The 12,095-nt window shown below is 41.4% G+C and overlaps 1 protein-coding gene across 1 annotated transcript in view; it reads right to left on the minus strand.

The window, feature by feature from the left end:
• MLXIPL (MLX interacting protein like) overlaps nt 1-12,095 on the minus strand; it is a 164,088-nt gene that overhangs the window by 23,265 nt on the left and 128,728 nt on the right. Inside the window, exons 10-13 of the mRNA XM_077480623.1 lie at nt 10,987-11,048; nt 7,650-7,872; nt 5,127-5,203; nt 1,565-1,684 (exon numbers count right to left, since the gene is read on the minus strand). Of these exons, the coding sequence (XP_077336749.1) occupies nt 1,565-1,684; nt 5,127-5,203; nt 7,650-7,872; nt 10,987-11,048 (482 nt within the window). The remainder of the gene's footprint in view (nt 1-1,564; nt 1,685-5,126; nt 5,204-7,649; nt 7,873-10,986; nt 11,049-12,095) is intronic.

A 12,095-nucleotide genomic window follows, 5' to 3' on the forward strand; every position in this document is an offset into this window, starting at 1 on the left:
GCATCAGCTTCGATCTAAGGTAAGTATTTGATAATGAGCTAGTATGCAATGTATACTAGCTCATTATGCCTTTGTCTTTCCGGGTTTTTTTAAACCTTTTTTTTTTATTTAATTTTATTTATTTATTTATTTTAATGGGTTTACAACCACTATATATATATATATATATATATATATATTTTTAAAACGGGGATTACAATCACTTTAATATCAAATGTGCGTGCTTCTACCTATATCTTTTGGACAGGGTGATGCAAAATTGTGGATGTTAGAGACTTTTTAACTTTTGTTTTTACTTTTTTGACCAATATTATGCGTCTTGTCAAGTCTGTTTTTACAGTACTTGCAAACGTTTGAATTGGAGTTTAAGTTCACTTTAACATAGATCTGATTCTTAACTATAAAAATAATTTAACACTGGGGTCATATCCCGGCTATAGTCAAATGACGTCCGCAGATGGGATCTCCCATCCTGGGCGGGCGTCATATGACATCCTCAGCTTAACGCCGGTATAGGGGAGCGTGCACCCGCCGCCTCACTGAGGAGCTGATGCGCATGCCCGGTGGCCGCGGTGTCTGTCTGCCACCCGCGATCACTCGTGACAGAGCAGGTACGGGGATCTGTGTAGGTAAACACATAGATCCACATCCTGTCAGGGGAGAGGAGACAGATCATGTGTTCCTAGTATATAGAAACACTGATCGGTCTCCTCCCTCAGTCAGTCCCATCCCCCCACAGCTAGAACACACAGTGAGGGAACACAATTAACCCCTTAATCGCCCCCCTAGTGCTAACCCCTTCACTGCCATTGACATTTCTACAGTAATTAATGGCTATTTATAGCTCTGATCGCTGTATAAATGTCAATGTTTCAAAAAAAGTGTCAAAAGTGTCTGGTCTGTCCGCCGCAATGTCGCAGTCACGATAAAAATCACAGATTGCCGTCATTACGAATAAAAAAAACACAAACAAACAAAAACAAAATAAAAATGCCATAAATCCATAACCTATTTTGTAGGTGCTTTTGCGCAAACCAATCACTATACGCTTATTGTGATTTTATTTACCAAAAATATGTAGAAGAATACATATCGGCCTAAACTGAGGGAAAAAAAATGTTTTCCTTTTCAAAAATTTGGGATATTTATTATAGCAAAAATTCTCAAAATTGTCGCTCTTTTTTTGTTTATAGCGGAAAAAATAAAAAACGCAGAGGTGATTAAAAAAGAAAGCTCTATTTGTGTGAAAAAAAGGACATTTTGTTCAGGTGCAACGTCGCACAACTGCACACTTGTCAGTTAAAGCGATGCAGTGCCGTATAGCAAAAAATGGCCTGGGCAGGAATTCTTCCGGGGCTGAAGTGGTTAATAACGTGTGATCCAAGCAGTAATAAAAAAATAAGTACAAAATTAATTTTACTTGCGTCCCTTAATACTTGCTAATGAAGAAAATAAACCTCGTTTTCAAGTCTGTAAATAAGTAATTAAATTACAGCAAAGTACAGAGGTGCACCATCAGTAACATCCTATCCTCATAGCGTGCATTGACATTGGTGTGTAATACCTTGTTACTGTGCTGTCCATGCAGACTTGTCACCAAACTGTGCAAAGTGTCAAACCCAAGTTTAATATTGCAGCGCCTCTTCTGTTCGGCAGAGATGTGCGTTATGCGTCTGCTCTCAACCTGTAAAGACACACAGATGTCGTACACACTGAAGACTTGAGTGAACATCGTAAAATTTTTCAATAAAAACGGATGGTCTGCATTACATTACTTTTAGATCATTAAAGCATATGTCTAGCAAAAACTGTTTATTTTAGTTTTGGATACCGTGGAGGGAAATATTAGAACCCCTGGCAGGTTTTAAATTCTGCTATCCAGGGCTCAGTTGGAGAGATTTTTCACCAGACAGGAAGTGAGCAAAATTCTCTAAAAGCAACACAAACAGAAATTACATTTTTTTTTTTTTTTTTTTAGAAGAGTAGGGGAAGGCTAGAACCCCTGTCATCTTTTTATTGTTGTCCTTGTCCCTGATGTCTGATGAAAACACCAGGTCAGGGAGTGGGGGGAAAAATCTCCAAGGAAGCCCCAGGTAGCAGTACTGCACCCTTGTGCAGAATTATATTATTAATGTGCTAATTATGGATATTATTTACACCATCCAATTACTATTTTTTTGTTATTTTAAGCGAGAATGCAGTTAACATTAGCTACATCACTAGCCTAGTCTCAAAATACCAACCTAATCGCCCACTTCGTTCCTCCCAAGATCTCCTGCTCTCTAGCTCCCTCATCACCTCCTCCCATATCCGCCTCCAGGACTTCTCCCAAGCCTCGCCCATCCTCTGGAACTCACTACCCCAATCTGTCAGACTGTCTCCAAATTTATCCACTTTCAGGCGATCCCTGAAAACTTTCCTCTTCAGAGAAGCCTATCCTGACTTCATCTAACAACTGCACTATTGTCTCCATTAGCTCATCCCCCACAGCTATTGCCCTTTTGTATAACTTGACCCTCCCTCCTATATTGTAAGCTCTAACGAGCAGGGCCCTCTGATTCCCCTTGTCTTGAATTGTATTGTATTGTAATGTCTACCCCAATGTTGTAAAGCACTGCGTAAACTGCCGGCACTATATAAATCCTGTATAATAATAATAATAATATCATTAGGGTTGGCTGCAACGTTTGGCAAATGGGATGACACAGAGTCCAGTATTGAATGTCATACATCGAACAATGTAAAGTAAGGCTTCCATCCAGTCAATATGGAATACATAAGATAGCTTTTCTATGAATAATGGAATAAAGGTTGTCAAGCAATTACGATTTAAAATTATGTTTGTAAGAGCTGCAAAAGCACTCTTCTTAGTGAAAATTATTTTGGTCATGGACACTTCAACTTAATTAAAGCACCAAATCCCTATGTTAAATGTGTGGACAAAGGAGATTGTTGGGATTTTTTTATGTGCACAAATGATATCAAATATATTTATTAAATTTTTTTTTATTATTTTGAAAAACAAAATAAAAAATGTGTTATTATAAAAACAACAGAGCACTGGCATGTACAGTATATCGAAATATTAACAGGACAACACTATATGGTGGATTTCCCAACATATTTCACCCATAAGTCGGGCTTCTTCAAGGGGAGGCTGTCTAATTTTGAAGTACACGCCTTCTATATCAACCAAAGTGGTTCCAAGTGTCACCACGCTCCGTAGACGGCTAACAGTGCCTGGAGGATCACATGCGACTGGCGGTCATAGGGTGAATAAAGGGACCAGAAATACAGATTCAGAAATGAACTTAGATCCAAGGGTGTCAGGGCTGGCTTAGCCCTTCCTTCTCTGGGCTGGCCGCTCAGCTGTCGGCTAATTGCCAGCTCTCTTCTCTCTCCACAGTTACCAGCTGTTCCTGATGATGCTCGACTGGCCTGCCTACTTAAAGTGGTTCTCCACCCTAAAGTGGAAGTTCCGCTCATCTGATCCCTCCCCCCCCTCCGGTGCCACAATCTGCACCTTTCAGGGGGGAGGGGGGTGCAGTTACCTGGATAATCCAGGTATCTGCACCCACTCCCGGGACAGACCGCCGCAGATGCCCCGCCCCCCCAATGTGTTCTGGGAAACACACAGTTCCCAAGACACAGCGGGAACCAGCAGAGACGCGCAGTAGGGAACCGGGCGGTGAAGCCGCAACGCTTCACTTCCCGATTCACTGACAGAGGATGGCGGCGGGGGCAGCAGAGAGACGAGCGATCGCTCGTCATCTGCCGCCGACATCGCTGGACCCTGGGACAGGTAAGTATCAATTTATTAAAAGTCAGCAGCTGCAATATTTGTAGCTGCTGGCTTTTAATATTTTTTTTAAGGTGCAGAACCGCTTTAAAGCATTCCAGCTCACTTCACCTCTGCCTTCGCCTTGGTCACATCACTGAAACCATCTCCTGCGGTTTGTTTAAAGACTGGCTTGCTGACATTTTACCTTTTTATTTTTATTAATAAACAAATGTGATTTAATTGTACTTCTGTCTCAGCCTGATTCATGGTTTCTGACAAAGGGATTTTAAGTGCTGTCAATGGGCTCTAATGATTGTCTCCAGAGCTGGTGTTGACAGACAGCGTAGCATATCCCAAGGCAGCAGCCTCCAGTACTTCTCGCTCAAAATAAATCCCTTGGATTAAAGTTAATTTCTGAATCTGTATTTCTGGTCCCTTTATTCCCCCTGTGACCGCCAGTCGCATTTGGTCCTCCAGGCACTGTTAGCCATCTAGGGGGCGTGGCGACACTTGGAACCACTTTGGGTGATACAGAAGGCGTGTACTTCAAAATTGGACAGCCTCCCCTTGAAGAAGTCCGACTTATAGGTGAAACATGTTGGGAAATCCACCATATAGTGTTGTCCTGTTAATATTGTGATATACTGTACATGCCATTTCTCTGTTTTTATAATAACACATTTTTTATTTTGTTTTTCAAAATAAAAAATAAACAATTTTTTATTAAATATATTTGATATCATTTGTGGACCTAACAAATCCCACCAATCTCCTTTGTCCATACACTCTTCTTAGTGTTTCTTTCTAGTAAAAAAAAAAAATGATTGCAATCATTTAACATTCTGTGCCATGGCAATTCCAGGGGTTTGTAGCTCAGTCACTGAGTGATTGCCTTTTGGCAGTATTTAAAGTGAGCATGTTGCTCTGAGGAGAGTCACTATGTGGCAGCAGCATTGCAAGTAAAAATGACAATTTTCTGGGACTCTGGACACAAGGTTCATACCTCTGCTAGAAAGGGGAGTATGATGTTGAGGCTAGGATTTATTTGTATGTGTTACCTTTTATTGCTGTGGACAAGATGTCTAATTTATGTAATGCTGGAAACGATCAATCAAAAATATAAATGATTAGTATTGTGAGTTATATAGAAACCTCATCTAAATTTACAGACTAAACAAAAAAGATCAAAAAAAAAAAGATCTTGGTAGATTTGCAAAATAGAGAAAAATATGTTCAATGCAATCTGTAAGTGGGGCATAATATAAAAACCTAATATACTGGGAGATTGCACAGACATGATTGTGCTTGAGCCATGTAGGTTTCCACCATAGTCTCCTGCATTCACCTTTTTGCTGTCACTTTTATGCCAGGTAAGAGAATTTTGGGCACAGGGCACAGTTAGCGTGTCTTTGCGATCATCACCTGAAACAAGTAAACGTAAATAAACTAAATTACTTTGATTTGTTTGTGAACAAGTAGCACATGTTTGTCATATCATAGTTATTTTACACTGCCAGTAGTTCATTTGGCTTTTGTACAAATGCCTTGGGGATTAACAGATTCTACAATGACAAATGTTGACATAATAATACAATCTGAGGATCAAAAGCAGTGTTTCACACGTTTATGTGTTAAGTGTACCACCAGGCTGTTTATGGTTGGATTTACACTTTGTTTTTGAAAATGTTTGCAGTATTATATGCTTTCATGTGCATTATGACATGCGTTTACATACACTGTCGTGTTTTTAAGAAGACTTCAGGCTGGTCACATATCGCAAGTCCTCATCCTGTTCAGTATGCTCCAGGGGGTGGGCTATCCTTCATTAATGCAGAAGTGACGTCAGCGCCACTCGCTGCATCAATACAGTAAAACCTTGGGTTGAGATTAACTTGGTTTGAGAGCGTTTGGCAAGACAAGCAAAATGTAATACATTTTGACTTGACATACAAGCAATGTCTTGATATACAAGTAGCCTCATGTCACAACTAAGTATAAAAGAGAGGCACCTCTAAGTGTAGCAATATGGTTACATTTAATGAAGGTACAACATTTAGCAACTCACATGGTTGCTGATTAAAAGAGGCACGTCTAAGTATGCAGGCATACGGGGTAAACCTGTCCGCATAGACCATCCTCCTCACCACCATCTACTTCATCCCTTCCACGCTGCGCTCCACGAGCACTTTAAGCCTCGATTTCAGATTGCTCTACTGCAGGATAGTCTTCCCGATCACGATTACAGACTGACAGCAGTGAGGAGGACGGTCTATGTGGACAGCTTTACCCCGGATGCCTGCATACTTAGATGTGTCTCTTTTAATCATCAACCACGTGAGTTGCCAAATGTTGTACCTTCATTTATTGTAACCACATTGCTACACTAAGGCCGCGTACACACGGGCGGACTGTTCGCCCAACTTTGTCCGCTGAACAGTGTTTGGGCGGACAGTCCGCTCGTGTGTGGGCTTTCAGCGGACAGTTTCAGCGGACAGTTGGACGGACAAGGTTTTTCGGAATTTCCGAAAAACTGTCCGCTGAAACCTTGTTTGAGCGAACAGTCCGCCCGTGTGTAGGCTTGTTCGTCAAACAAAGTTGCGCGCATGCTCAGAAAGGATTTTCACGCCGAAAGCTATAATGCAGTGTATAGGACGTCGTATTTTTCGTCCCGTCGTACGTGCCGTTCACGTCATCGCGCACGGTTTCAGCAAACTGTTCGTCCATCGTGTGTGGCCATGTCCGTCCATGCTAAGTTTGAGCGGACTGTTTGCCGAAACTGTTGGACGGACAAAGTTGGGCGAACAATCCGCGCGTGTGTACGCGGCCTTAGAGGTGCCTCTGTTCTCTTTTATACTCTGTAGCTTTTGCTGGATTTTGCTTCTAATCCCCTTGTGGCGGCTTCCATTTGCAGATGGACATTTTATGGTTACACAACCTGGTCACATTGCTATAATCCTTTTATATGGACTATAAACTGAAGTACTTATGAATAAATGGTTGTGGAACAAATTCATTTGAGTTTCCATTATTTCTTATGGAGAAATCTGCTTTGATATAAGAGTGCTTTGGATTAAAAGCATATTTCTGGAACGAATTATGCTCGCAATCCAAAGTTTTACTGTACTGTAAACAAAGTGTGCCATGTTATGGCACTCTTGGGGGGCAGTCCCATTATGCTATGCATTCATGGTGTGTCCTGTGCATCCTGTGGTAATTACATGTTAGGATTGTTAATACTGCTAAACAAATCACTGATGAGTAAGGCCATTATTACAGTCATACAAGTCCAGGCAGCTGCTATGTGGCCCAATGGTGAGAAAGGGTCCAGCAGGGACAGGCTTGTGTGAAGGAAGCTGGCTGTCTTTATTTTAAAAGAGAAGTATTGGTTTCACTAAGAAAAAAAAATACCCATCTAGGTGGATGCAGCATCTGTTCCTATGCTGGCTCTAAGGCCCCTTTCACACTGAGGTATTTTTCAGGTGCTGCAGCGCTAAAAATAGCACCTGTATAGCGCCTGAAAAAAGCGGCTCCTTTCACTCCACTGTGAAAGCCGGAGGGCTTTCACACTGGAGTGCTGCGCTAGAAGGACGGTAAATAAGGTCCTGCTAGCAGCATCTTTGGAGTGGTGAAGGAGCGGTGTATTCATCACTCCTACCCATTGAAATCAATGGGTCAGTGTGGCTATACCGCTGGCAAAGCGCCGCTGCGGTTTTAACCCCTTTTTCACCCGTTAGTGGGGGTTAAAACCGCCCCACTAGTGGCAGAATAGCGCTGCTAAAAATAGCGATCAATTTAATTGTACCTTAGTTCATTTCTGGGTTATTACAGACTGTTAAATGCTAGTGTACAATGATGACTATATACTTACTGCAGACTGATGATGGAGAAAACCTTTCAGTTTTCGGATGCCGAGAAGGACCTGTAAAGCTTGTGGTTTCAGAAACTGTGCTGCTGCTTGGACTACATAAAACAGGACTGAGGAATATTGAAGGAGGAGGAGAGGGAAAACCAAGGCCACTTTGTGTAGGGGAAGATGGAATCGGTGGTACAGAAATGCCCGGAAAAGACATAGCTTCTGACCTACTGCCTGTCTGGGGAGAAATACAATTTCATTCATTTATTATTTCTGCAACATCAAAACTGTGTGTAAACTCTACTAAACCTTAGCTCCTACATGGATATCATCATTAACACTACATTATATCTTGTGTCGTAGCAACCTTGTAGCTTATGTGAGATGCAGTAAGCAGATTTACTAATGTGCAGTAGCCCTCGCCGCCCCTTTGAAATACGATCCACAGTGGATCACTATTAAGATCACTATTAACCCAAAAAATGGCGACCAAATGCGACAACTTGCAGAGGGTTAAAGTGCAGCCCCATTCACTTGAATGGGTTGGGCTTGGCTGCAGTATTGCCTTCTGAATACAACAAAGATTTTCATTTTTGCCATGGACGCAAAGCAATAAAGCAAAGCACTGTGGCATATGTACAGCCCTAAGTGGCTGCATGCCCTTGTTTAGATGGGCAGTAGGGGGGAGGCTTAAAACCACAGCTCAACTACCTGCATTTGCTGTCCCCAACCACCTGTCGGAACAAGCCATTAAGGCTCAACGCCAGTCAAACCTTTGCTTTTGGACATTGTGGGCAAATGTTATACTCTCTTTGAGGTTTTATAGGAGTTTCTGTAATATTTAGGGAGAATTATTTTTACGTTCTTCCTTGAGGTCATGAGAAACAGGAGTGATGCAGCTGTGTCTAAAGAACACTCATATACACTCATATGACCTCCTTAGAGTACACAGGTACAGCATTCCAAAGGCACGGCTCCATCTACACCGGTCTTCTAAAGCAAGATGTTCACATTATCTGTAATGATGTTTATATGGAACCTTCTGATTTAATTTGCTAAAAGCAGGGCTTTTTTTCTCAGACAATAGGTGCAGGTACTCCCCCTTTTTCGAGCCACTCCTTGTTTCCACCCCCTACCCACCTCTGAGTACCAAATACAGGACCAAGTATCACTCTTGGTGCTAATTAGTTTGCATGGAATTTGCTAAGGAAAGGCAGTAAAATAGGTCCCCTGAAGACAGAAACAATAGACCCCCTCAGCAACAATAGGCCCACCCAGCAACAATAGATAAACAACAGCTACTACAGATCCACCCAGCAACAACACATCCACTCAGCAACAATATATATCCCCAGCAACAATAGACTCTCCAGCAGCCACCCCCTCATCAGTAAATCTCTCCCATCAACAGTTGCCCCCCAGAAACAATAGACCTCCCCAACAACAAAAGTCCCCCCCAGCAACAATACAGTCCCCAGCAGCCAGCATTAATAGACTCTCCAGCACATCCCAACATCCCCTGGCATAATATACTATTAGTGCTGGAGGTTCCGGAACTGCATTTCCCTACGTTCCTGCAAAAAAAAAAAAAGGCCCTGGCTAATAGTGAAGTACAAACTGTATAAATCCACAACAATCAGTCAGCATTCATATTTTAAATGTTTGGCTTTGGTATGTTGCAATATGGCAGGTAGCTGTAGGTTACTGCACTTTGACCACGATAATGGCTGCCTTGTGAATGACTTTACAGCAGGTTTAAAAATAACAACTGTTTCTCAAAGCACAGTCTGATGGTAACAATGGTAATTTATTATTATCAAATATTTACTAGGAATTATGTTCTATAAAATATCCTGTCTAAACAATATCTCTTTCGTAAAACACGTATAACATGCACCCCAAGTTTAGGAGGGAATTTTAAACAAAAAGACTTTTAGGAGGGAAGTTTAAGAAAAAAACTTACATTTAAATGCCCATCAATGCAGCCTTGTCAGTGTCATTTGTAGCCTTGTCATCCATTTGCAGCCTTGCATTGCAGCCTTGTCAGTTTCTTTTGCAGGCTTTCTGTTTACAAATGGCGCAGCCGAGATACAGAGCGGATATCCTGTGTATCTCGGCGGTGCTCGGTAGCTCTCGGCCGTTCTCGGCTATTTTCAGCCACACTCAGCCGTTCTCGTCGGCTTCCGAAAGCCACAGAGAATGGCAGAAAATAGCCGAGGACAGCCGAAAGCTGGCGAGAACAGCAGAAAAGGCAGAAGAGCTAGCAATCGGCGGGGGATCGGCGTATAACACGCACCCACAATTTCCCCCTGATTTTAAGGTGAAAAAAGCGTGTGTTATACGCCAATACGGTATATATATATATATATATATATATATATATATATATATATATATATATATATACTGTAATGTAATGTTGTAAAGCGCTGCGTAAACTGTCGGCGCTATATAAATCCTGTATAATAATAATATATACCAAGGTATAACACGCATATAGCAAAACTGCAGACAAAAGGAATAATCTGAGCATCCTAGATATATATAGTAAATATGTCCTACCTTACACATATTGGTGCACAATTTCAACTTTTTTTGTGCCCCCTGAAATCATGTTAATGGTATTAACTCATTTGATAACTAAGGGTTGGTTCACACTGGTCTGACATGTCACAAGGCACAAGTCATGGCACAAGTCCCCCCCTGAAATCCATACCAGACCCTTATATGAGAATGCAGTCCGGCAGGTCAGGAAAGGGAGGGACATCTGGGAGACGTCACATGGAGACCCCGTCCCTCGTGTCATGAGGGGCGGGGTCTCTGTGTGACATCCCAGAATGGCCACAGCCCATGGCTATGTAAGAAATGGCAAACACCAGACCTGACATACCAGCGCGAGCCAGCCTCAGAGGAAGACTGGGTTTGGCGGAGGGGGGAAATATCAACATGGGGACAAGATGCCTTGGGATGAGGCGATTTGACAGGTGAAATCACATGTCAAATCAGAGCCTATTGGCCGAAATAGGAGCATCCCAATAATTGCACCCCCGACTTAGCGGCACCACACCAATTTACAAAAGTAGTTCCTGCACTACTTTTGGCAACTTAGGGAGCGATTGTAAAAGACATCTGTGCATGAGCCCGTACAGATGTCTTTGAAGTTGTCACCGAAGTCGGACTGAAATGCGGCTTTGAAATTGTGCAAGTTCAGTTGAACTTGGGAATGAGGGCTAAAGAATATCTGCTTCACTACAATTTTTTACAAAGGTGGAGCTAAAGTTGAGAAATAAAAGGTTATATTATGTATAGATAAATAGAAGCAGTTGAAATATTTAGTTACTGCAGTGATTACCGTGTTACTCAGTCCATTAGGCCCACAAGACTGGAGTTGTGCAGGAGAATCTGCTTTGGATGCTGAAAAATAGAAATTAAGAAAAAACAGAAATAAATATACAGTGTATTTAATATTTACAAGATAAATCCTAAATGTAATGAAATTACTAGAAAAAACATGAACATTTAGCTTTCAGTGTATTTGATTGAGTTAAATACTGGAGATTAACTCAGTGAAGATCTGTTAGTTCAAGTGGCTACCTTATTCAATTTTTTCTAATTTTATTCAATCAATTTTGTGTTTTACACACCTACCACAAAACACAGAGAGAGGGTAATACCATTATTCAGAATATGCAGCTCTGCGGCTTTGCCCGTCAACTTCAGTATGTTTGTCAGATTATAAAAAAGCATCGTCTTACTGCTAAATTACACTTGTACTCTCCCTATCCAGTTAGGTGCCTGCATCACCCTCCATGGTGAGACCCTCCATGTTCTCTCCCTCTTCTAAAGGAGACAAAAAATCCTCTCCTTCAGCTCTCCAATGAAAACATGTTGGAATGTTGAGATAACAACCCACAGAGATTATGTTACTGCTCAACCCAAATAATATGCAAAAAAGTAAAAAATGGATCAAGTACCAACATACTTATAAAAATTCATCATTTTATTGGCACAAACGTTAAAACCAACAATCTTTTAAAATATGAGCTCTGGTAGCTCAATAACCCCAATCAGACACAAAGATGATGATAACCCTAGGCAGGTGTTGACTCTAATAGGGAATTTCCTCAAAATTGATCCTGCAAAAAGTACCCCAGCGCTTCTTGATCATAAAAATCATAATCTTCCTCAGGGGTTAGGTTATCGGCATTTAGAACCACACAGTGATAATGGAGAAATTTCAAATTTCAAAAATACCGCCTATATGGTATAAAACTCTTGAGGGGTACAGGATGGAAGCTCGACACATGTGTTACCCACTGGGCCCTTATGAAATAATATACTTGTAAGTTTCCTATTGGGTTCTTGTTGAATTCGTACAGCCAAGAATGTGATACTGTCCTGGTTGTAGGTCTTTATGAATTTGAAATTACGGTCATTGTTGTTCATTTGCCAGAGAAATTC

Source organism: Lithobates pipiens, unplaced genomic scaffold, assembly GCF_037356315.1.
Source record: "Lithobates pipiens isolate NorthernLeopardFrog02 unplaced genomic scaffold, aLitPip1_a1.2 Scaffold_16, whole genome shotgun sequence".
In the NCBI taxonomy this organism is placed as follows: domain Eukaryota; kingdom Metazoa; phylum Chordata; class Amphibia; order Anura; family Ranidae; genus Lithobates; species Lithobates pipiens.